The 25,618-nt window shown below is 35.2% G+C and overlaps 3 protein-coding genes across 5 annotated transcripts; 2 read left to right on the plus strand and 1 right to left on the minus strand.

The window, feature by feature from the left end:
- Positions 1-5,281: 5,281 nt before the first annotated feature.
- LOC131436577 (origin recognition complex subunit 1) lies at positions 5,282-8,442 on the plus strand. The gene is made up of 3 exons (XM_058605369.1): positions 5,282-5,519; positions 5,696-8,000; positions 8,141-8,442. Exons 1-3 carry the CDS (start codon positions 5,407-5,409, stop codon positions 8,381-8,383), a joined length of 2,661 nt encoding a protein of 886 aa, XP_058461352.1. The 5' UTR covers positions 5,282-5,406; the 3' UTR covers positions 8,384-8,442.
- A 5-nt stretch (positions 8,443-8,447) lies between these two features.
- Positions 8,448-12,451, minus strand: LOC131436576 (GPI ethanolamine phosphate transferase 2). 2 transcript variants are annotated; one of them, XM_058605366.1, is made up of 9 exons: positions 12,215-12,451; positions 11,762-12,161; positions 11,518-11,706; positions 11,116-11,458; positions 10,864-11,057; positions 10,150-10,804; positions 9,949-10,087; positions 9,570-9,888; positions 8,448-8,891 (listed from the first exon to the last, which is right to left on the minus strand). In XM_058605366.1, the coding sequence occupies exons 1-9, from the start codon at positions 12,364-12,366 to the stop codon at positions 8,496-8,498; spliced, it is 2,787 nt and encodes a 928-aa protein (XP_058461349.1). In that variant the 5' UTR covers positions 12,367-12,451; the 3' UTR covers positions 8,448-8,495. The 2 variants fall into 2 exon arrangements, with proteins under 2 accessions (XP_058461349.1, XP_058461351.1); XM_058605368.1 differs by lacking the exon at positions 12,215-12,451 and having other exon boundaries at positions 11,518-11,698; positions 11,762-11,898.
- Positions 12,452-18,864: 6,413 nt separating this feature from the next.
- On the plus strand, positions 18,865-20,330 carry LOC131436256 (protein immune deficiency). Of its 2 annotated transcripts, XM_058604878.1 has the most exons (3): positions 18,866-19,652; positions 19,712-19,905; positions 19,965-20,330. In XM_058604878.1, exons 1-2 carry the CDS (start codon positions 19,026-19,028, stop codon positions 19,859-19,861), a joined length of 777 nt encoding a protein of 258 aa, XP_058460861.1. In that variant the 5' UTR covers positions 18,866-19,025; the 3' UTR covers positions 19,862-19,905; positions 19,965-20,330. The 2 variants fall into 2 exon arrangements, with proteins under 2 accessions (XP_058460860.1, XP_058460861.1); XM_058604877.1 differs by having other exon boundaries at positions 18,865-19,652; positions 19,712-20,330.
- Positions 20,331-25,618: the final 5,288 nt, after the last annotated feature.

Below are 25,618 nucleotides of genomic sequence, written 5' to 3' on the forward strand. Positions count from 1 at the left end.
CATTTCAATGAATGTGTAATGGTGCAGTAATGACGAGATTCCTATCAAATTTGAAATACATCATTACTTAGTCATCATTAAAAATGACAAAACTAATGCTCGTGTAAGGGCCGCTAATAAGTTATTCGAAATGAACACTGAAATGTATTTAGTCACTTTTGTGTAAATATACACTGAGCCGATTCAGTGGCTTGGTTGTTCAAAAGTTTTATCGCTGTTATTTTAAAAGTTCATACACTTAAATTCTCTGCAAATTCATCCACTTATATAAAAAGTTTTCAGATCAAATTTATGATTTTTTGAAGCCTTTTGAAAGCAAAGTTAGACGTTCTTATAGGCACATTATTTTTTTTGTGTGCACGCGAAGATGGCAACTAATGAAAAATTGTTTTATTTTTGTGCCAAAGCAGCAACAGTTTTATGGTTATTTCCTCTGCAACACGAAGTTTAAAAATACTACACTTGTGGTAAACTTAAGAACCAAGAGTTGTTATTTTAAAATTGTAATTATTATGATTACATTTCAACCATAATTTTGGTAAAATATAGAATAAGGCTAGTTTTATATAGTAGTATTAACCGAAATATTCTAGTTGATTTAATTAGACAATGGATTTAGATTTAGATTAAATGTTGACTATACTAAAATCGACTATGCATATCAAAAGGTATTTATAGTATTTTCAAACATTGTTTTGTTTATTTGAAGAAAATTTTTGTAAAACTTGCTATTCATCAAAATAGTAATTTGAAGAACATCTTTGTAAACATATCTACCAAAAAATTATTTTCAGTGTACCTATTTATAGCGGACCTTACACAAGGACCAGCAATATCATTATTAAGAAGCGAAGTCGTTTTTAATTAACGTGTATGGGCAGTAATGATGATATCTCCATACAAATTTAGAATATCATTACTTAGTAATCATTAAAACAGACCTTAATAATTCTCGCTCCTATAAAGGACCTTACACGATCATTAAGTGTCATTACTAAAAAATAATATCATTTTAATGAACGTGTATTGTGCAGTAATGACGAGTTTGCAAATTTGAAATATCATTAGCGGCCCTTACACTAGCATTAAAAATGTCATTTTAAATGAAAACTAACTAATGATGTAATTAAAATTTGTTAGAAATTTCGTCATTAGTGCACCACTACACGTTCATGAAAATGATATTTTTTTTTACTAATGACATTTTTAATGACTCGTGTAAGGGCCACTATTACTTAGTCATCATTAAAAATGACAAAAATAATTCTCGTGTAAGGGCCGCTTATGAGTACCACAAATCAGTTGTTTTTCCCAAAAGGGTGAAACCGACGACACGACCTGCTACTCGCCTATCAAAACTGTATCGCAAGTTTAACTACCTATCAATAACTGGTAATGTCAAAATGAAATCACTTTAATTTTTTTGAAACTTGCAACACAAGTTGATAAATTACTATTAATAAATTACTTACAACAGTTACTATAACCTTGGTTACTATATATTAAAGCCACGAAGAATGTAAACAAAACCATTTCCGAATCGTATGGCAAATCTCGGAAAAATAAAATTGGGTTTACCGACCGACTGGAAGATCGTCTTCTCCCGGTAAGTTGCAAGTGCTCCAACAAAGTGCCTCTTCGTATATTTTGGTCCACCTAACAAACTTCATGGATTTTATCGATGTTAGGTAACCCATGTTGCAACAATTTGAAGCTAATCACATATTTTTACAAAGTGGACTAAAAATAAAATCAATTCTAAAGTGGGTCAAAATACCTCTGTTACCCTACTTGCTGGTTGTTCAAGTCCAGTTCTATAGGCGCATTTTCGAGAAGACGGCGAAATACAAAGAATAGAAATCCGTGTTAGCTAAATGCAAAAATGAAATTGGAATGGAATGGAATCCTTGGTAACTAATTCGTAGCAACTTGAACAGTTGTGCCCAAGAAAATTATTTTTATCATTACCAAGAAGTCGCTACATTTGTGGTAACCGGCAGTAAATCACTCACGAATACTTCTTATTAAGATTTTTCTTCAGACTGTCTGGTCTTGTCGTCGGTTTCACCCTTTTTTGATTTGTTTACTTCTATGATCCCTGTGTGAATTATGAAGTTACGCTCTTGAACGTTTTTCGTGAAATTGGCTGGTTTCAGTGACTAAAATAAATCTGCGGGTAATTTTATCGTCTCATTTACTATTTAAATGCCACCGGCTGAAAGTCTCTTTAATAAATAAAGCTAAACTAAACTACTATTTCCAGTAGTAAAAAGTTCGAAAACCATTTAAAATAACGAAAATAAACAGTTTCGCCCTTATATTCAAGCAATTGAAATATTGTTTGTTAGCATGGAACACGGAGGGCTAAACTTACGTAAACCGAAGGAATGCAAGTTGCGCCCTTTATAGTTCTTTGTATTACTAAGTTTGAAGCAAGGGGCAAATCACTCTAAACTTTGTCTGAACTCAAACAAGTTTTACCGGGAGTAAAAAAGTTTAGCAGGGATCTGGATTAGAAAGGGATTAGAGAAGTTTAGCCGAGATCTGGAAAAGCATTATTTTGACATAAGAAGCTGTGAACGTGGGAGCAGAGATGCCAGATATTTTTTATAGAAAACCTGTATTGTTTTGTATAAAAAATCTGTATTTATCTGTATTCAGAAAGGAAATTTCGGAAATAAAATGATGTTTGAAGATGTTATTCCATTAGATTATTGTTATAGAATGGCAGATGCACTGAGCATTCCTTTATATCGTAAGTCCTTGCCGCACGGACATGAACATTCAACGACGAAATTTAATTGTTTTTGTTATCAACCACAATTGAATTGCAAATCCATATACTTTTTTCGTTTGAAAATGATGACTTGGAATTCAAACGCCTTATTACGCAACGTCAAATCAGATCATACAACTTTTCAGTCTGACAATAAAGTTTCATGACGCTGCACGAAAAAATTTTCATTTTAATATGGGCAATCAAACACGCTCAGACGGAAAAGTTTCATTATATCTTTCTTACTTTTTGTGGTATCTGTATAAATCTGTATTTAATTTGAGAAATCTATAAAATCTGTACTCTGTATTAAATCTGTATGCGCATGTAAAAATCTGTATAATACAGATAAATCTGTATAAATGGCATCTCTGTTGAACGCACTCATTTATGAACGTCACTTTGAGAGTGACAATAAACAATCATTATAATTTCAAATTTTTCAACAAATACTGGCATTCTGAGACAATTAATTGCAAGACTTCAACTATTGATTGAATTGTGGGAGAGAAAAGCATTATTATTGATCTTACTCCTGATGGGAACATTCAATATGACAATTTGATTGTCAAACGATATTATTTCGATCATATGTGAACACTCCCACGTGATATGCATATCATCCCGGTATATCAAGTGATACCCGCTTGTGAGGAATTCTGGCAACCGTCAGAAGGCTGGCAGCATTCCGGCAGCTGTCAAAATTGTACAGGCAAAATTGCGTCATTCTCTCGCCGTATGTGTCTTGTTTATTTCTCTCTTCCTTCTTTTTTCTTTTTTTTTATTCGACTTCATTTGATATTCGTCAATCCCGCATGTGCATACAAAAAACGAGTCTTGAGACGAGTTAAATAAAATTGAAAACTTGGTATGTTTGGTAGTGAGAAAGCACTGTTATTGGCAATAATATTTTTCATAATTATTGTTATGAAGGGCAATAAATTACTGCCTTTCAAATGACTTTTTAATAAAAAAAAATGAAACCAAGGCGCTAAAAATGTAGAACCGATTCAAAACGGTTTTGCCAATCTTGTATGGCAAGAATCTGACAGAAACAGAACCGTCAATAACCGTTAGGCGAAATTCTCTGCCGGAAACGGTTGTTGCATTGTTGCCAGAATTCTGGCAGAATTCCGGCAAAAATGGCTGGCAGAAATAGCCAGCCGTCTGGGGAAAATCTGCCCGCCGCGTACAAGTGGGTATTAGCGCTAATGTGAACTTGCCCACATTATCGGAATGACGGAATGAGCAATGAATTCTTACTCGACTGCATGATTTTTTAGTGCTCGATCGGTTCAGTGCTAGAATTTTCGCCTGAGTTGGCTGCTCGATCAACCTGATTGACAGTGACATTATAAATGTCATTGAATATTCGCTCATTTTATGAATGTGTTAGTGTGAAATTTAAGCGACTTAAGCCATTTCACTACACTCCAGCTAGAGGAATGGATGATACTGACTAAGGTAGGCCGTTTTGTTAATTTCCAGCGAATTTCAATAGTTTATGTTGGGATTCTAAGAAGAACTGGTTATTTACTAGTTCTGTATATCCGAAAAACATGAAGATTTAAATTTGTATAGTCAGTGTATAATGTTTTCGTTTAAAAATAAACTGAAAATCAGCACGAGAACGTGCAAAATCAGGAAAGAAGAAGAAGAAGACGAATTGACAATTCAGTCCGCATCTTCTCACTCAATTCCGAATGATTTCCGAATCAACCGGTTGTAGGCGAACCGGTACGTTCGGAATCGGTTGTTGCACTGGAGTTGGAATTGATTCGGAATCCATTATGATTTCCACATGAAATTCCGAATGAAAATTTCTCGCTGATTCGGAATTGATTCGGAATCCATTCGGATATGATAATGTGGGTGGTATTACACGATAATTAAAAGTGTCATTACTAAAAAGTAATGACACTTTAAATGATCGTGTAAGGTCTGCGAGTTCAGTAATGACACGAGTAATGATGGAATTCCGAATTTTCCATCATTACCAACATTATTTCTTCTTCTTATTTATTTTGTGGAAGTGTTGAATATCGTCAGTTGTATTAGATTAGAAAATTTTACAACCAGAAGTAAACATTCTCTTCATAACTTTACGTGAAAAAAAATTGTGGAAATGACAAATCTTAATGGCAAATAAAATTTATTTTCAGCTTAACGAAGATAAAGAATATTGCTAGTATTCTTTAATTACTGAGGGAAAGTTATTCTGATTTCAAGCCCCGTGCTGGAATAGTTACAAATACTCATCATTAATAATGAAAGTGTAATGCTAAAAAGTAATGATGTACAGTAATGCAGTAATGACGAGCGTTTGAGCAGAAGTGTCATTACTTAGTAATGACACTTTTAATGATCGTGTAAGGGCCGCTAATAGAAGAGAAAGTAAACAAAAAGAAACTGTCATTCGCTCTTACGGCCTTTTGAAAAACCAACCTAAATTTTATACTAGACATTTGGCAACGCTGTTTGTTACATTGACATTTGTGGGAAGGCGCGATTTTCTTGTTGATTCAATTTTTGCATTTCTTTTGAGATAATTTCAACGGGTGAACCAACAATCTAGATTCTTCAAACTCAAACTTTTATTCACTCGCACAATCATTATCTAGTTATAGAATATGAAGCATAAAATCAATAATAATTACAGTGGGTGTGCAATTAGCTGGGTTGGCAAACAATACGAACCCCAAATTGAACGTTCATTCAAAAATAAAACCACTTTATTTTATAGGTGAGTATTCTGATGAATTAAGTGTAATAAATCAAAATGCAGCAATGTCTGAGGTTACATGTAACTCACTAAATTGATATTACCGATAACTAGACAAGTTTTTGTTTTAAATAGTATAATTTAGGTTGTTTATGGTCAAATATTTACAATTTAACTGCACCGTTATTTGTTCGTAGGAAATGCATCTATGGATCAATGGCTTTGGAAGTGGGGAGCTATGTGCTTGTTTCCAACATGGACAACGCGGAACCAGATACGTTATCGGGATGCGACATAGCAAGGATTGATCATATGTACGAAATAATCGATGACGACAAAAAAACTGATTGTTACAGAGCTATTGTACAATGGTATTCCCGTCCAACTGCATTGCCAAACAAAATTTTAAATGACGAAAACTATACGTTTGATTTCGATTACGAAATTGTGGAAGATTCTCGCTTCAGTCCGGATATTTCTATTGAGACTATTTTTGGGTTGTGTAGAGTTGAAGTAACAGAGCCTAGAATAATAGCTTCTGAAGCTATTCGACAAATATCATCCAAACTTCCTCTATTCATTGCTCGATACAGACTTGTTCAAATACCAGGGTCCAAATCAATGGACTTAGCTGCGATTAAACATGTTGAACAAAACACTCCCAATAAACGAAAATCAATGACCGATAAAACCAGTAATGGTGTAAGAAATACTACTAAAGACACTCCCAAAACTCGAAAACTCACATTGACTAGGACGAAATCGATTGAATTTGTAAATATGAATGATTTTAATGAAGATGAAATAGAAACGGCGCAGATAGCACTAAACCAAGAAAATTGGGTAATTAAATCGGTAAATAGTGTAGATAATTCATACAAGAAAAATCTTGACGATGTTACAAATGGAATATGCGACGTTGACATTAGCGATGATGACACGGAATCTCCTTCTAAAATTGCAAGATTGAATAGTGTTAGACGCAAATCTGGTACGTTTCGGAAGAATTTGAATTCGAGCTTTTATTGCGAGTCGCCAATGTCTTCGGATACAGAGAGCCTAAATTACTCAATCGTTAAGGATGACGAAAATAAAACGCCAAACATAAAGATTAAGTTGAGATTGTCTGGGCGACAGAAAGGACCAGTCGAGACTCTCACTCGCAGATCTACTAGGAAGCGATCAACATGTGAAGAGAAGATGTCAACAGATACCGATGTATCGCCCAGGAAAAACAAGAAAACTGTGTCAATTGAGAATCCAACACCAAAAACTCCAACAACGAGACCAAGACGTAAAAGTATTCTGAAAACGCCTTGTTCTAAAACAAAGGATTCGGTTGATACTCCAAAACGGAATATTCAGCTTTCAAATATAGTAGAAGAATTTTCTGATGGAAGGCGTACATCAAAAAGAATTGATACTGCTTCACCAAAATCCGAAAGGATGATAGATGAACCGAAAACTCCTCGTTCAAGAGGACGGCCATCATCGGATGCGTCCAGATCTACTCCGAAAAGTTCAACCAAACTAAAACTCATTCGATCAGGTGCTTTAAAGCCCAATATTCAAGAACGCGATGCTCCCGTTATGACATCATTGTGTGACCAATTGGCGATGGCTCGTGAACGCTTGCATGTATCGGCAGTACCATCAAGTCTTCCGTGTCGAGAAAAAGAGTATGAAGAAATTTACAGCTTTTTGGAAAATAAAATTGCCGATAGATGTGGTGGCTGCATGTATGTATCGGGGGTTCCGGGAACTGGAAAAACAGCCACCACCAGTGCTGTGATTCGAGCTCTTCAAGCCCTGGCCAAAGAGGAAGAGATTCCAAAGTTTGAGTTTGTGGAAATAAACGGGATGCGATTGACAGAACCACGGCAGGCCTACGTCCATATTTATCGGCAATTGACAGGGAAAACCTTAGCCTGGGAACAAGCATATAACTTACTAGACAAACGATTCACAACCAAAGCGCCCCGACGTTTGACAACAGTGCTGTTGGTTGATGAGCTAGATATTCTTTGTAATAGGCGACAAGATGTCGTTTATAATCTTCTAAACTGGCCTACCGCTGCGGCTGCTCAGTTAGTGGTGATAACTATTGCAAACACTATGGATCTCCCAGAACGACTGCTCATGGGGAAAATATCATCTCGATTAGGTCTCACTCGTCTTACTTTCCAGCCATATAATTTTCGACAGTTACAAGAAATAGTCATGGCTCGTCTCACCGGAACATCGGCTTTCGATGCCGATGCAGTTCAATTGGTGGCGCGAAAGGTGGCTGCTGTGTCTGGTGACGCACGTCGAGCATTGGACATATGTCGCAGGGCTACAGAATTGGCTAACGAGCAATCGAAGAATTGTGGCAATTTTGTTAACGTCTCAATGAAACACGTACAACATGCTCTTTCGGAGATGATCGCAAGTGCTAAAGTGCAGACAATCAAGAGCTGTTCCCGATTGGAGCAACTGTTCCTGCAAGCCGTAACGGCAGAGGTAAGCGAATCCTTCATGTTGATTTCTCTTCAGTTTGCTATTTTCGAAAACTTGATATGAGGAGAAGAATTTATTTTAATTTATAATTACGCATTATTAGGATATGTTGTCAGTAAATCTAATATGTATTCTTCTCGTAGGTCGCGCGAACCGGAATAGAAGAGTGTAGTTTTCTCGGTGTTTATTCTCAATTTGAGTCTTTGGCAGCGTTTACTGGGATAACAGTTCCTAACCCTGGAAAAACAATAGCTATTTGCAGCCGATTAGGAACCTCTCGTTTGCTGATATGTGAAAACTCACGTAACGATATATATCAGAAAATTTTACTAAACATAAGTTCCGATGACGTACACTATGCTTTGCAGGCAAGCAGTTTAATCTAAATTCTATTTTGAAATGTATAATAATGAATTGTTTCGAATTAAATAACCAAAATGTTTGACTTTTTTTGTTTTTATTGTTTAGTATCTTTGTATCTTTGGTACTATCATGTCTCTATAGAAATACAACATATACTGTAACTAGTTGAAGCATAATCAAGCCCATGTAAAAGCAATCATATATTACTTTCGGTGAAAACACTGTCCACACAAATATATGATTTCGCATCAATGTTACGATGATAATGTAAAAAGTGAACGGGAGAATGTTAGCTAAACTCAGTACTTTCATTAATAATTGCGAAACAGTGGCTCGATTCTGTTCTGAACATTCTGTGTTGTTCTCGCGATGGCGGCCTGTCATCAGGCAGTGAAGTAATATTAAATAACTCAAGATTTGACCATTAAAAGTATTCAATGTCAAGAACAGTCCAACCCAGGTAAAATTGAAACTGCTTAGTCCTACATAACCGGCGTTGAGATCGATGGTGGCGAGGTTGTTTGAGTTACCCTACAATTGTAGCATCGTTTATTGAATTCTGCATGGCTAGGTTAGTTGTCTTATTCCGCATTACGACGAAACCGGAGAAACCTTGAGTAGGTTACTGTATTCTCGTATTATTAGAAATACATAACCCATTCGCAGTAACCGTATTATCACCGTAATGCATGAGGGGTCACAAACCACGGAGAATCACGACAAGGGAGGGATTTGTGTATGTTGCGTTGTAGACTGCACTTCTTCTTTGTGTCATGGACGAAAAAAATGTTTTTTTGGATCTGACCACGTTAAGTTCAATTCACACGGTCCATCTCCTTCCTTCGTAGGAACATCAGGGTCCGTCAAAATTAGTTTAATACTTTCTTTACAGGAACATTCACAAGTGCCTGACGTCAAATGTTTCCGTGACGTTGTGATTGGATGTCTTTACAAAAATTACATTCAAATAGCTTTGACGGTAACGTCTGAATACTGGTTTATTGAATACCCATACAAATAATAGTGGGAAAAAAACTGCAATAGTTTTGTTTTCGACTCATCAGAGCATTAGCTGTTTTAATTGAACTGCGAACCAGACTCAGCGGTTCAATATATTATTTTATGAATTCCGCTTCATAGCACACTCCGATCGATCTCCGTGGTTTCTGAAAGCCCCTTACGAAGATGAGTGATTCAATTTAAACTTACCTGATAGAAATAAAATAGTTTTCCCAACCAAATGTGCGAAATGACTTTGAGTAATAGATTTTCAGACTTACTCTCGCTAATATGATCAATTCTTGCTACTATGTAACGGCTGCTGGACAATAATGCTCCAACCAAAACTACGTTATGAGGTTTGTGAATGAGCATTGATAACAGTGAACAAAATGTTATGATACTGGTTAAAACTGGACTAGATTTTTGTACTGCTTTACTCATTACAGTTCTATAAAGTTTTGGCAGGAGACCTAATAGTAAAATTTCTATGAGATTGATCCAAAAAATGGTTAAGCAAGTGTTTGTTCTAAAAGGTAAAGCAAAAATTAGTTTCAAGCCACAAGATTCATGTAAATGTAATAAATACTTGGATGGAACTATCCCAAACATGCTAACAAATCCTGTCATCAGTCTGTAATAGTAGACTAGCAAACATGCTGTCATGCTTAATACTGTTGTGAGGAACCCAGTCATTTGCCCAATAACTATCATATTGTAGCACAGTGCTGAAAACATATTTACCTTCAAAAACCAATCCATCACAAATTGATAAGGCGACAATGCTTACCAGCGAACACTACTAAACTCAACCAGAATTTATTTTGATCTCTCACAAGCCAATCTCCAATATCCGGAATATGCTGCCATTTATCGCCGGTTTGATTCCAACGCCGAAGAATGATATGACCAAACAAAAATAAGGTTGCACGAATACAGAATTTAGTCCTGTCTTTTCGACAATATGACAGAACAAGCTCGTTCGTCTTCGAATGGTTGATCCTATTGATAGTTTTGTTCATGATTTTCAACTCTAGCAATGTTAGCAACAAAAATAGAGAATTGACGAAATAATACCAGATTTGATGCTCTTCTTCAATAAATGAACTACTACAAAATGATAAAGTGTGGAAAATTGACCCGAACAGTAATAAACTAGTAAGTTTTGTAAGTCTAAAATGTTGCAAACTAATTTGTTTAATCAAATTAAGTAACGCAACAAGTGTTCCATAGTGAACAAAAATTATCACCAGATACAACAAAAAGAGCACATTGTATAAGAAGCTGTTTTGAATAAAACTATACTCCAGTGAGAAGCATTGCTTCATGAAATATTTGACCAAAACTCCAAACACTGCAAAAGTAGCGAAATTTAAAAATTTTAGTTGAATTTTAATTTTAGTATTTTGTGGAATGATTAGCAAGAGAATAGCTAATATTGAAGTCTAAAAGAAAGACACTTTGTTAAAATAGTTATTTCTACAGTATAATTGCCACTATATACCACAATATTCATATAAATTCCGGCTAATATGCTAAGCATGTCGTACTGAATGTAGTTCTTGATTAAAAGCTTCGATATCTTTCGACTGACAATTGAATACTTGTTCAGCCCTTTATCGAAAATTTCCAAATCATCTTGGTTTTCTAGGAACATTGTGTGTAATAATTTAGCTTCTTTGTACTGTATGAAAAAGTCTGAAAGAACAAAACATCAATATATACATAGAAAAATACACTTCATTTCACTGCGTGCCTTGTTGTTTTAGACTGTTTTCATAAAATGTTTGAATTTTTTCAATCAGTCTTTTGGTATTGTAATATGCCAAATACATTCTATCGACCGGTGGAATTCCATTTAGAGCCGGATCTATTACTGAACCTATAGAAGAAAATGGTATAGGTACTCCAACCAAACTCGCTAATGTAGGAGCAATGTCAATCTGAAGGAAAATTTGATTGCTCTTCGAACAGTTGCTCGCAATAAAAATCAGTGGAACATGTGTTTCCGGATAAGTGGATCCACCGTGACCTCCGGAATCACGCATTCCGTGATCCCCTGTGATCACTATGAACGATTCAGTTTGCAATTGTGCATCCTAAAATATATAAAATTAACATCATTACAAGCAAAATAATTTAATCTACTTTTACTAACCCTTTTTTGACTTGTTTCAACAATCTTTCGAATGACATTGTCCATTTCCTGTAACTTACTGGCTATCTTGTCACTAAACGGCCCTTCTACGTGACCTATATGATCAAGTCCTAAATAATGAAGAATCATTAACTTCCAATCTAAATTGTCAAACTCGTAATGCATGTTTTTTGTAACATTCCTGTCTCCCTAGGTAACGAAATAGAAAATTATCCATCAAAACTCGGAATAACACCAGTTCTACCTCATAAAAATCGTTTACAAAAAGTGAATCAGTGTTTTCTCCTCGTCTATGGAACAATTTCGGAAACATACGTGTCCACGTATCGTCTCCATAAAACACAATTCGCTGATTCTGATAAGCCATTTGGTACAGGAATGTGTCGATACTAGTTTCAGGACTTCCTAGATTCAAAACAACATCAAGGAAACTTGGGATTGCCCCAGATGTCATAGCTTTAATTCTAGGCATTGTCACAGTTGGGGGATGAACTTGTACGCTATACCGACAAGCGCTTCCGTTAGCAATCAGTTGATTTATGAATGGCATATTTTCTGCCTGCATAACAAAGTCAGTCCGTAAGGCGTCGATGACCATCAGAACACCATAAGATTGTTGCGTTTTGAATGGAACCGACTCGAGCCTGAAAACGTTCGCACTTTACGATTCGAAACTTGAACAATAACATGAGCTTACTTGACATTGTCCAACGAATTTGGAAAATCCAATGGACTTGATTTGGTGGGTGATGAAAATGATAGTGGAAAGAAACCATGACAAAATAGTAGAGTAGAAAATATGAAAGCCGAAAAAACGTAAAGCGATAAATGTTCTATTTTCACTAACATCTCATCTTCTTCTTCTTCTTCTCACTCTATTTGTAGTAAACATCTCATCTTCGTTTCCTATTTTTGCGATTTTTCCTTCAACTTTTGTTTGATTTGGTCAAAACAAACTTTTGCTGTATTTTTTTAAAGAAGGGCGAAACCCACAATGTACAAGCAGAGTAAAATAAAGTAAATTTAATAAATTTGGGTTTCACCAAAGACATCATATTAACAAGATATCCAGCTCTCACATTTCCCGAACAAATCTTTGGTAACATCCATTTTTGCGACCATGGCGCCCTCAGGCGAGTCCGCATCGAATCACGTACATAGAAGTAGGGGATAGAAATGTCAAATTCGTACGCGCCAAAATAGCAGCACTGCGCACCCATACAATTGACAGGACATATTGAATGAGACGCCGTGCGATGGCGTTGCTGAACTGAAGATTGAGATCGCTCCAAGCTGACAGGGTCTGGTTTCACGTAACGATTTATTTTATTGAAATCGTGACAAAGGAAAAATTTCTTTAATATAACAAATATTGTTGCTTGAAACAACAAAACTAGATATTTGATTTTTCTCGGTGGATTAGTTTGTTTCAATAAATATTTTGATAATACCAACAAACATATTACTTGTGCGTTCCTGTCTATTTCTTGACAAACAATTTCATGGTAGATTCAACTTGCCAAATCAGTTTAAAATGAACTAATTTTGGATAAAGGTAATATTTATAGTGCTTTGAATTTATGAACTTGGTAGTTGAAATAAATGATAAGATATTAATTTGAAATGATTAAATTTTTCAACTTACGCTTTTGTTTGTTAAAATTATTCATTCTGTTATGTTTTTACGAGTGAAAAGATTTCTATCAAAATAATTTGAAGGATTGTTTTTGGTACATTTTGCTTCTTTATATTTATATTACATTTATATTCCATACATTTATAATATTTATTTACATGTCACAATCAATCCAATAATATTTTTGATTGTATCCAATGATTCTGTGCCCTTCCGGTAAAGACAGAAATAACCTGCATCAAATATACTTACCTTATCTAACAGCTATAGGCCTGGGGTGTCTTTTGCTGTATCAAGCATACGTCTCCACATAACTCGGCTCAGCCACTCAAGGCACGGATGCTTCTGAGATCACCCTCCACTTGATCGATCCACGAGCCATTTGAGCCAATTTGTTCTGAACCCCAACCTGTTCCTCATGGTCATTTCAACTATGCGTTCAAATAATAATAATGACCATGATATCAGATTATTTACCATCTGTATTGTACCAATAACTAGAACAAAAACTCTACAGCATGACTATACTATTTGTCTTCATGACTTTTCTGGCGTGGTAATTCTGACAATCATTAAAATAAGAACAAAATAGTCACAATGACAATTACAAGCAAGGTAAAATTGAACTTTCGGTCATCATAAAGTTTAGAAGTGATATAGTTATGACTACCATGAGAGTACGTTCTTCTTCAGAATATAATAATGTTACCATGAATAAGCATATAGTTGTATAGAGATTGTCAAGTTTGAAAGCACTATACATATTGTTCATATCAACATAATTTAGGTAGAAAGAACATCGTCGTTTTTTAACCGACTATGTATTATCTCAGTGCGACTATATAAATTGTCAATCAACCCGTCTGCTTTTTTTAGTGTCACATAAAGTTTCATTGCAGCGGAAGATTTCGTATTCAAACGACGAAATTACGATTCCTTGAAAAAATTGTTAAATTTTTTAATAGAGCGCAATTTATTTCAGCATTGGTCTTACAGGTAAGTAAATTTCACTTAAATTTTTGTACATAAGTACTGGCAATGTTAATGTTTCGACTGTATTTAAATTCAAGTTTTTAAAAGGAAAAATGGATGCTGAAATAATCATTGACGATTATCTTGCGAATCCTCAATATTTGAACGGTAAAGACCTTTTATGTTTTATAATTTAATATTGCAAGACCTTATATGCTGTTTTCAGAAGATGATGAAGATTCATTATTGATTCGTAAGTTGAAACTAACTTTAGTAATAGCTATTTCCATGTATTACAAATGTGGCAATTTTATATAAATAACAAACATTTCTGCCAGAATACGGTGTAAACTTCGATTATTTGAAGATACTTGATGATCGCGCGTTGGCAGATATATTCACGGTAGCCAAATGGACAGCACATAAACATGCTCTGCGGCAAAAATTAGTTTCCTGGGATAAAAGCATTCTATTTGCACAAGATAGGTGTTGCATCCATAATTGTTCGGAGCTAGATGAATACAAGCCAAGTACATCAAAGCAACGGTTTATCCATCTTCCCATCGAGATTTGAGGTTCTGGATATGGTATTAAAAAACAATGATAAAGGCAATATTGGTACAAATTTCTACGCAAAACATGGTGAACTTGATTCGGAGCATCGTAAATACTTGGCACATGTCGTAGTCGATCGATATATCGCCAATGATAAATATTTTTCACTACGGGATATGAAAGCTTTTTCGGAAATAATATCCGAAAGATTTCCTAATGAGTTTTCCGTTAAGCTTCTATGTAAATACTTCTAATAGTAATTATTGTATAACGTTTTTTCCACATTTTTATAGGAACTGTATTATTCTCCAAGAAATAAAGACGCTGGTAAAAAAACCCTTCCGGTTTATAATACGACCGGTTTCATAACAGAAACAAAAAAGAAAAAATAAAACGTAAAAGAGAGCAACGAGTTGGTAATTTTGATTGCCTACAAGCGATCAAAAATCAAGCTCTTGCGCTAACAACTGAAGGAAAATTTATCATCATATAACAGTTGGAAGTAATAAATACTCAAAATCAGAATCAATTACTAGAAGTCGCTTGTTTCGTTACTGAAAAAAATTGGCTCAGAAACAACATAGCCCCTACTGAAGAGGTATTGCGCTGTTGGAACGAAACCTTTTTTATTCGCTACAAGGAAATTGTAGAAGACAATCAACAGGAACGACACCAGATAATCGAGGAGTGGCCAAGATTAGCCGACCCAACCGGTTATTTGTTGGTTAGTTATCTTTATATAAATTTAAGTCTTTATAAAAATTGAATTTATTTTTACATTTAAAGATTTTATTTCATTTATAGTTGATAGGTTGATGCAGATTTCACGACATTGTTCGGGGTGAACAAATCATTAAATTTATTCAACGAGTGGGACAAATTTTGTATCGACTTTGAAAAATATATCAAACAGTCGCCAATTAAGGATAAGTCCAATTTGGTACTTTCAAAACAACTAGAATCGAAAGAGTTACAAAAGGTGAAACTCCAGAACTTCAATGATACGCTTTCATAATTGTATATTACAATTTTTGTTGTTACAGATAATAGACACTACGTTATCTCCGTTTTAATCCATGCCTTAATAAAACCAATCCGAACAGCAGACAATAAATTGCCAACGATTGCTCAAGCTCAGAACAATCTCTGCTTCTTATGTAAAAGTGAAAGCGAGTGCACTGATGCCATTAAATCAATACGTGACGATTTTAATACAGCTCAGAAACCACTATTTCCACGCCTTATAGCAATCAAAGAGGAAGAATCGTTGACGAAGTTCTACGTTGTGTGCAACGGACTTGAATTTAAACTGCCTACATATTTGCGTGCCATCGACGTTGCTCTTAAACTGAAATTCGTATTGAATTTGCAGTTTGCTGAAAGTACGGAATTGTTTTGAGGATTCGTAGCACGTTATTTCTATCAAATCAATTACCAAAATAAGTCAAAGAACATCCAACTTTTACTGCTAGAACGTTATTTATTAAGCCATATAATAAAAAATAAATAAACAAACAGTTTTTATCTGATAATCAAGATCACAAGCGAAATGTAAGTTAAATAATAATCTAGAATGGTTAAGCCACCATGAATATACTACTAGCTGTATTGATATTTGTAGATTCGTGGGTGTTTGTGTTCATTTTTCATCTTTTGTGCTAGTTCCGGTGATATTTAGACTTATTGTTGCAGTTTAATACAGCAACGATAAACATAAACAAACAAGTTTGTTCTGCACCGTAGCAACTAGCATAAAGCGTTGCCAGAAACGATCTCCTTCCACATTTTCAAACTATTGCAATGAAAGGGGGTAATTTGCTAGGGTTACTTGTTCAAGCTGTGAACCAAACATTGGCGGTTCGTTTGTATGGGACTTAGGGATATTATTATTTGTACTTGTTCATACGCCGTCTCCACGTTCCGGCTTCCATCTGCACTCCGCCATAGATGGTCCTCAGTACCTTTCTTTCGAAAACACTGAGGGCGCGTTGGTCCTCTGCCAACATAGTCCAGGTCTCGTGGCCATAGAGAACAATCGGTCTAATGAGCGTTTTGTAGATGGTCAATTTCGTGCGGTGGCGAACTTTTCTCGATCGTGTCATTTCTCTGCTGGTGTCATTATCGGCGGTCACTAGTGAGCCCAAATACACGAACTCGTAACCGTCTATCAATATTCGTGGTGGGAGGCGTAGTATTTCTTCTCTAGAGCCTCTTCCACTCATGTATTTTGTTTTCGACGCATTTATGGCCAGTCCGATACGCCTAGCTTCAGCTTTCAGTCCGATGTAGGTTTCCGTCATCTTCTCAAGGTTACGTGTCACAATATCAATATCGTCAGCGAAGCCAAAAAGTTGTACGGACTTTCGGAAGATCGTGCCACTCGTGTCGATCCTCGCTCTTCGAATCACACCTTCCAGGGCAATATTGAACAAGATACAAGAAAGCCCATCACCTTGCCGTAGCCCTCTTCGAGATTCGAAGGAACTCGAGAGCGTCCCAGATACTCGGATGTAGCACATTACTGTATCCATCGTTGCTTTGACCAATCGCGTCAGTTTATCCGGGAAACCGTATTCTTGCATTATCTGCCATATCTGTTCTCGATCGATTGTGTCGTATGCCGCTTTGAAGTCATGGTGATGCCGTGCGATGGCGTTGCTGAACTGAAGATTGATTTCGCTCCAAGCTAACAGAGTCTGATTAAATTCAAATATGGTGTGCTTTGATTCCGAATATATTTCATTTCCACCTGAATTTCATTTCACTTGGATTCAACAACAATTGTTATTTGATTCAAAGCAAATTATTTTTGTTTCTAAAAAGGATTTCATGCCACTGTCAAAAATCAAAATCTCTGGCATTTGATCAAGGACGAAAAATCTTAATCAACATCAATGAATTTGAAGAGTCGACATAATAAATTTGAATCAATATCTGAATATATTTGAATCTAATATGCATTACTAAACTTCATTTGATTCAAAAAGCGTTTTATTTAATTCCGATTTCAATTCAAAAATAGTTTCATATGATTCAAACATTTGTTTGGAGTTGACTTAGAGCAAATTCAGCAGCTGCAAGATTCATATGGGTGGTCTATAATGTAAATGAAACTGAAACAAACGTATCCCCAGCAATCCGTTTTAGTTTTATTTATTCGACCAGTTCTACTGTCAAATTTAAAACTGGTCTACGATGCCGTTCTATTTTTTGTATATGTGAAACACGAGTAAAACACTGCTGGGACTGCCAGTTTTTCTTGTTTTAAAATCCAGATTTAAATTTTGTAACTGGCATAAATTATGCATCTAGAACTAAAACACTACTGAATATGCCCTTATTAGGGCATATTCAGGAGTGTTCTAGTTCTAGATGCATAATTTATGTCAGTTTTAAAATTTAAATCTAGAAATTATAACAAAATAAACTGGCAGCCCCAGCAGCGTTTTATCTGTGTTTCGAATATAGAAAAAATAGAACGGCAGTGTATACCCGTTTTAAAGTTGACAGTAGAACTGGTCGAATAAATAAAACTAAAACGAATTGCTGGGGATACGTTTGTTTCAGTTTCATTTACATTATAGATCACCCATATGAATCTTGCAGCTGCTGAATTTGCTCTTAGTATATTAGAATCTAATGTGTTATATTTCTATGCGTGTAGAATAGTCCTGTTGGGTTAAGGCGAAATAAAACCTTTTAATTTAATTAAAACCTTTTAATTCGCTCATTTATTACAGTAGGTGGTTTGAGCATTATTAAATAAAGTCATATAAAACTATACTACAACGATAATAGCCATAGTGAATTAATGTCAGATAGTTCAGTAGGAGTTCTTTATAACTATTTGAATCACCTGTAATATTTTGTTACCACAGCATATCATAAAATAAGTAAGTATACTAATTCAATTTCATTGGTTTTCTATTGTTGATAAACACCCACAAATATCAAGTCTCGACGTTCATTTTCTCGTAAGTTCTACAATGAGATATGAGAATATCAAGATTGACGACTCATTGTGTTGTAATAACATTGCAATTCTCTTAACATTATATTGTGAATGTTTCGTTTTGTTTGTGAATATCAATATAGATGAATACAGATCTTGTATAGAATACAAATACAAATTTTCTATGAAAATACCTGGCATCTTTGCACACTGAATCTGTGTGCGTAAACTAAACGTCAAATTGAACAATGCAAAGAACAGCTGACGGATACGAAAAAAGTCCCTCGAACCAAAATTATCAACAACAATAATACAGTGAACGGTAGTAGCCGCTCGCAAAAGATACCGCAAAATCAGGAAAAATAATTATTTTAAAAATATATTTTCGTTTTGATGCGCTTCGCAACGATGGTCAAGTTCAAGAAAATTTTAACGAGTCTTTTCCCCAAATCAAGTTCCAAATTAGAAACGGATGCGAGCATTATTCCACGAAGATCCGATCCTACGAATGTTGAAAGTGATAAAATCGAATTGCAAAGCAACGAGCTATGTAATGTAGGTAATGAAGCGGCTATAACTATTGATACGCCAGGTTCTTCGTCGGACCAGTCACTTATAGCAACTTCTGTTGCGGATCCTGATGTATTGTCTCGAAGTATCGTCAACAATGTGCAAAATAACAATTTAGTGGCATCTCAGACATCCATAACTAACGCACCTGGTATTCAGATATACCAGATAAAAAATACGCGTAATATTCATATTGGAGATACATTAACAATTTACACTGGCGAAGATCGTACTAAATCAAGCAGTGTTAATGGCAGTGTAAGATGGGAAAACCTCAAACTTTCAGGGAGTATCAAACATATGATTGAATCAAATGACGACATGGATACTGAGATGATGGGCACAATATCTAGGCACCTTGGTTATGAATGGAAGAGTTTTGCCAGGTTTCTGCAGTACTCTCAAGGTCAAATTGAAGCGTTTGAGTGTGACTACCCAACATTGTCCGAGGTAAATGTTCCAGTTTCCAGATAACTATGATAAAAATTTCGAAACTTGTTTAATTATAGCAAATTTATCACTTTGTTCTTGACTGGACTAGAAATGATGATGAGCCAACTCTTGGGAAGATTGTTAAACTCTTGTGGGAACAAAAGCACAAGGAAACCGTTTATCATATGAAAGTTCTATGGAAAAAAAGAAAAAGTTCACCCGATTAATCTTATTTCTTGAGTACTTTTCTAAATGGTTTTAAGTGACAGAAGTAAGCGAACGGTAACTAGAATTACAACTCGTACTTAAGCATTTTGTATATTTTTGCAGTACTAACCAAATTTTCAACTGCATCTATAACATACAGAATTTCAATGTGAGGAATTATTTTATTATGTCATAATTTGAAACTCGGAGCATGTCAATTTCAAGAGGCGTTCACGTGAAATATTTCAATACCCCATATTAACAACCTTTGATTAGCTAAACTGAACGAAAGAAAGACCAATTTATTATAAACCAAGTTCGATTTCAAACTTCTAAACATATGCGTTATGTTGCGTATTGCTTGCAAGTACGTTGCCACTTAGAACTTTTTACATCAGTGCTCGACTCAGGACCATGTGTATATATATCTCACATTGTTTTGTGTGAAAGTTGACCCACTTTTTTATAAATAAAATATGTTAAACTTTATTATTATTACGTTATTTATATAGATTTTTTTCATCTTAAACGGATACGGGTTCGGTTCGGGTTTGAAAATTCGGTCGGCCGTATTCAAACATGATACCCGACCCGAAAATAAAATCGACAGGCTCATGCCAGGTCTGGATTCAGAAAAAATAGATTTTTATTTTCGATCAGGTACGGGTTTAAGAAATTGCATATCGGATTATCTGTAGTATATATTACCGCTTATATATAATGTATGGACGGGCATCAATCGAGAACGGCAGCACGGATTTGCACAATTTTTTTTATGTTGTCCGCCAAGACTTTTCCTTTAATATAGCATATAAAGAATTAGGAAAATTCATTCGGAAAGTGACGAATCTAGAAAACTGTTCTGTATGGACTTGGAAATTTTCCACTCAATACATGCTAGATCTTTGCTAATTGTTTGGCGCATAGCAAATTGTGCAATGCTTGCCCGCTAAAGAGCGAAACATGAATACTAGATTACTGAGTCTAATTGATCCATGTGATTAACTATTCCGGACCACCTGCTTAATTCAGTATGACCTATATCATTTTCCGTTATATAAATTGTGTTTTATGCTGTCTGGTAAAATTGTTGAATAGTCCTGTATAGACACACGAAAACAATATACGGAATACGAAAACATTAATATAAATTAGAAAGAATATTACGTGGATCTTCAATTATTCAAGGTTTTCCAAACTGTCGCAATGTGTTGAAATGTCATTCAGAAACAATAGGATTGAGGTGTAATCAGTCACGTACCCAGAGGGGGGGCCCGAGGGGCCCTGGCCCCTCCCGAAATCGAAAACATATAATTATTTAGAATGTCTTCGGCATGTGTTACAAAAATAACAACACAGTAAACGTAATGAAATGTAATACAATATCAGTTCCAGTGAAAAAGTTTAAAGTGTATGTTAAAAACCGCCGTAAAAGGCACACCGAGAATTAGGTACATTATTTTTTTATCTTTGGGCCCCTCCCGAAATGAAATCCTGGGTACGGGCCTGGGTGTAATCAAAGACATCATATTAACAAGATATCCAGCTCTCACATTTCTCGAACAAATCATTGGCAACATCCTTTTTTGCGTGTATGGTGCCCTCAGGCGAGCCTGCATCGAATCTCGTACATAAAAGTAGGGGAGCGAAATGTCAAATTCATGCGCACCAAAACAGCAGCACTGCGCACTCATACAATTCGGTAGTAACATGTGATTAGGGCATATCGCACGATAGGCCCTTGCAAATGTTACAAAATATAATGCTCATTGCTCGGCTCTACAAACACCATTTACACAATAATCGATATAATCTCGTAGATAGAAGCCCAATCTACGAAATTGTGCGCAATATGCTTGAATTTCATGTTTAAAACTTGAGTAATGAGCATTATTTTTCGTAACTTTCAAAAAGGGCATATCGCACGATATGCCCTAATCACATGTTAGTACCGAATTGACATGATATGTTGAATGTGATGCCGTGCGATGGCGTTGCTGAACTGAAAATTGAGATCGCTCCAAGCTGACAGGGTCTGGTGTAATATAAGCGGCAGTCAAATTATCACCATAAAATCAAATGTAATAGAAACTCAAGTTGAAACGACGAAATATCTTCTTGCGTTGACCTTTTAGCACAATTTTAAACTAATATCATTTTGTTTGTCACAATTAAATTCTAATATCCAATGTCACGCCAGTACACCTTCACTGAAATATTGTAATTAGTATAATATAGCATTTAAATAAGGAAAATCCATCAGGAAAGCGGAAAAAATCTAAAAAACTGTTATGTACGGAATTGGAAGTTTTTCTTTCAATGTAAGCTATTCCACATTATCAGATCCGAATGAATTCCGAATCAACGAGAAATTTTCATTCGGAATTCCATGTGGAAAGGATACTGAATTCCAGCTCCAGTGCAACAACCGATTCCGAATGAATTTCGCCTCAAACCGGTTGGTTCGGATATCTATCGGAATTAGGTTTTGCACGAACGTGACATAACCTCACAAAAATGAACAGAATCAACTTTTTTTGACAGTCGAGGTGTACTTGTTTACAGTTTAAAAGTTCATCAGAAGTTCATCGTTGGAATGTAAAAATTGCAAGTCGCCTCACACTCAACAGATTCATACATAAATCGCTCCTTGATGCTGGAAACACATACAGCGCAATCTTTTTAGTTATTTTCACTGTGGAATTCGATTTTAACAGGCACTTTTCCGTCATTTTTCAATTTTTAACTTGCAAAGCAAATACACCTCAACTGTCAAAAAAGAACTTGATTCATCGGCAGTTCATTTGTGTCGTCATCGTGCAAAACCTAATTGATTGAGAAAATGAGGAATGAATTTCAAATTCATTTTCTTCTTATTCTTTCTCGATTTTTTTTGTTTTCGCCCTGATTTTCAGTTTATTTCTGAATAAAAAATGTATATAACTGATATATTTAAATTTAAATCTTCAAGTTTTTCGGATATACAGAATTCCAGCACAAACTGTTGAGATTCGCTGGAAACGAACAAAAACTCCTATCTAGGGATGTCGTAATATCGATCGATTAATCGAGTAATCGATTAATAACCAAACAATCGAGTAATATTTAATCGATCAGCTTAAAACTAATATTCGATTATTGAACTAATCGAATAGTTAAAAAATTCCCATAGTAATAATCGAATGAATAATCGAGTAATCGATTAATAACCTAATTAATCGAATAAATTACAATCGATTAGTTTCAAAATTATACTAGATTATTAAATAATCGAGTAATTCGAAATTTCCGACATCCCTATTCCTATCTTGGTTAGGGGCAGCGATGCCAGATAGCAGTAGTGTCATTTCCGTAGATTGGCATTTTTCTCTGAAGCTCTATTTTTTTTTGCTCGCCAGACAAAACTAGTTTCCGTAGTTCCCCGTTAATAAATTTAAATTTTCGTAGATTTCCGTAGAAAAAATCCAATTTCCTTAGATTTTGTCTACGGATCCGTAGATTCGTCGAAAATGTTCAAATCCGTAGATCTACGGAGATTTCCGTAGATCTGACATCGCTGGTTAGGGGCTGTCCATAAAAGACGTCACGCCGCAAGGGGGATGAGGGTGTTTCACAGAACGTGACCTTTTGTGACAGTGGGAAGGGGGAGGATTGTTGAAATGTGACGTCCAATATTTTCAATGAGCGCATTTTTGAAATACCTAATTATATTACTGCTTTGCCCTATTTCCTGAAAAAGTCTCCACAATAAACTTTACATTCTATAGGAAAACGTGTATTTGTTGATGTAAAAGCTTCTTTTTGTAAATTCGGAAATGCATGATGCAGGAAATCATTTCTGTTGTGATCAGAAAAAGTGCACGGAGGGTTGAGTAAATTAGCGAAATTAATAAATTAAGCGATCTTCTTCGGCAGTGATCTCGATTTGATGAAGTTTTGAACCTAATTTCTCAACCCTGTATGCAACACTAAGGAAATATTATTCCTTAGCTAAAGAAATAATATAACTATAACGGAATTAAAGCAGATGATTTAAATGTTTCATCAATTCCAATTAAATACTTTTGTTTAACTATATAATTAATATTAATAAAATAATTTCAATGGTTTTGTAGTTTAGGAGATATTTTTTAATCTAATGACATCATGTAATAAATTGATTCTTCCCTTATATTTGTACGGTTTGTCATACATATTGAGTATGTATTGAGATGAATTTTATTTATTTTGAATTCGTGGGAGAGTGGGGGGTCTTTGCTGCTGTGACAATTTGTGACAAAGGAGGGGGGGGTCAAATGTTGCAAAAAAAAGCGTGACGTCTTTTATGGACGGCCCCTTAGCATCATCCATTCCTCTAGCCACACTGAAAATCATTTTTACCTAATTTTTGAGGAGAATTCACTCATTGTCGAGCTCTTCTATAAGCTACCCAAAATCAGGTCGATATCCACTCAAACTTTGACTTGATCGTAAGAAATGGGTAGCGTGCTTTGTTATGGCATAACACTTGTACTAAACTTACTTTGACCTAAATTTTAAGGTCATCATTCTTTACCTTTTGGGTAGGTTTTGACCCAAAACTTGGTAGCGGCTGGTAAGAGCGTAGAGTGTAATAAATCGGGTAGATCGAGCATCCGACTCCGGCGAAAATTATAACACTGAACAGATCGAGCACTGAAAAATCGATCAGTCGAGTGAGAATTCATTACTCATTCAGTCATTTCAATAATGTTGGTAGTAGCGAATAACATGATCCTTGTTTCAGGCTGTGAACCATTTCGTGGTTAATTTGAACTTTTGGTTGAAATCTGACATTTGAGTGGTTATTTTGTGTCGAGTAGTTAAATTTAACTAAAACTGCGGTCCATTTCCAAGTTTGACGGATGGAAAGCTATTTGGGTTTATTTTGCACTGGAAATAATTTTAACTAAAAATGATATTAGAATTTTCTTTGCAAGATTTTTTTCAGTGTCAGAAAATAATCATCGATCTGTCAAAATAATCATGCTTTCGAGCAGGGTTATTTTTGACACAATCAAAATAACCACTCGAGTGCCAGATTTCAACCAAAAGCTAAAATTAACCAAGAAATGGTTCACAGCCTCAGTGTAGGAAGAGGAATCCAGCCCGGTGGCAACAATAAGGCGTTCTAGTCAGTGCTATCGTAACCAGAGATGCCAGATATTTTCACAGAAAATCTGTATTCTTCGTATAAAAAATCTGTATTAATCTGTATTTACTAATAAAATGAAATTCTTACAACAAAATGATGCTAAGATATGTTATTCCAATAGATTGTGGTTGTAGGATGGTAGATTTAATCAGTCATTGTCGCGCTCACAAGAATTTTCAACGACCAAGTTTAATTTTTTTTATCCACAACAATTGAATTGTCATTCCATATATTTATTTAGTTAGAAATTATTGACTTTATAATTTGACCTGGAATTTCAACGCCCAATATCCTACGTCAAGTCGGTTCATACAACTCTCAGTTTGACAGTAAAGTTTCATGATGCCATTACTTCCTTGAATAAAGTACTGTCTCTGAGCGTATTTTTTCCAATAATTCATCTTTTCTGTTAGTTTTTCATTCATTTGGCTTCTTCGAAATATGTTTCCAATATGTCATTGCAAAAAAATTATAATATAAATGGATTTCACAGATTTCCATATTGATTTGTCCGTTGATTAATAGACTTTTATTTCGTCACTGGAATCAAATACTAAAAGATAGCTCACACAGAAAAGTTAATTTTTTTCTTTCTTACTTTTTG

Source organism: Malaya genurostris, chromosome 3, assembly GCF_030247185.1.
Source record: "Malaya genurostris strain Urasoe2022 chromosome 3, Malgen_1.1, whole genome shotgun sequence".
Lineage (NCBI taxonomy): Eukaryota > Metazoa > Arthropoda > Insecta > Diptera > Culicidae > Malaya > Malaya genurostris.

What these genes read in the sequence shown, in the direction of transcription:
- LOC131436256 (XM_058604877.1), top strand. Translation starts at nt 19,026, where the DNA reads ATGCGCTTCGCAACGATGGTCAAGTTCAAGAAAATTTTAACGAGTCTT. An exon ending in ACTACCCAACATTGTCCGAG is followed by an intron (nt 19,653 to 19,711) that starts GTAAATGTTCCA and finishes GTTTAATTATAG; the next exon opens with CAAATTTATCACTTTGTTCT.
- LOC131436576 (XM_058605366.1), bottom strand. Translation starts at nt 12,366, where the DNA reads ATGTTAGTGAAAATAGAACATTTATCGCTTTACGTTTTTTCGGCTTTC. An exon ending in TTGTAAACGATTTTTATGAG is followed by an intron (nt 11,707 to 11,761) that starts GTAGAACTGGTG and finishes TTCGTTACCTAG; the next exon opens with GGAGACAGGAATGTTACAAA. An exon ending in AACTATTTTATTTCTATCAG is followed by an intron (nt 8,892 to 9,569) that starts GTAAGTTTAAAT and finishes CTACAATTGTAG; the next exon opens with GGTAACTCAAACAACCTCGC.
- LOC131436577 (XM_058605369.1), top strand. Translation starts at nt 5,407, where the DNA reads ATGAAGCATAAAATCAATAATAATTACAGTGGGTGTGCAATTAGCTGG. An exon ending in AAAACCACTTTATTTTATAG is followed by an intron (nt 5,520 to 5,695) that starts GTGAGTATTCTG and finishes ATTTGTTCGTAG; the next exon opens with GAAATGCATCTATGGATCAA. An exon ending in TGCAAGCCGTAACGGCAGAG is followed by an intron (nt 8,001 to 8,140) that starts GTAAGCGAATCC and finishes TTCTTCTCGTAG; the next exon opens with GTCGCGCGAACCGGAATAGA.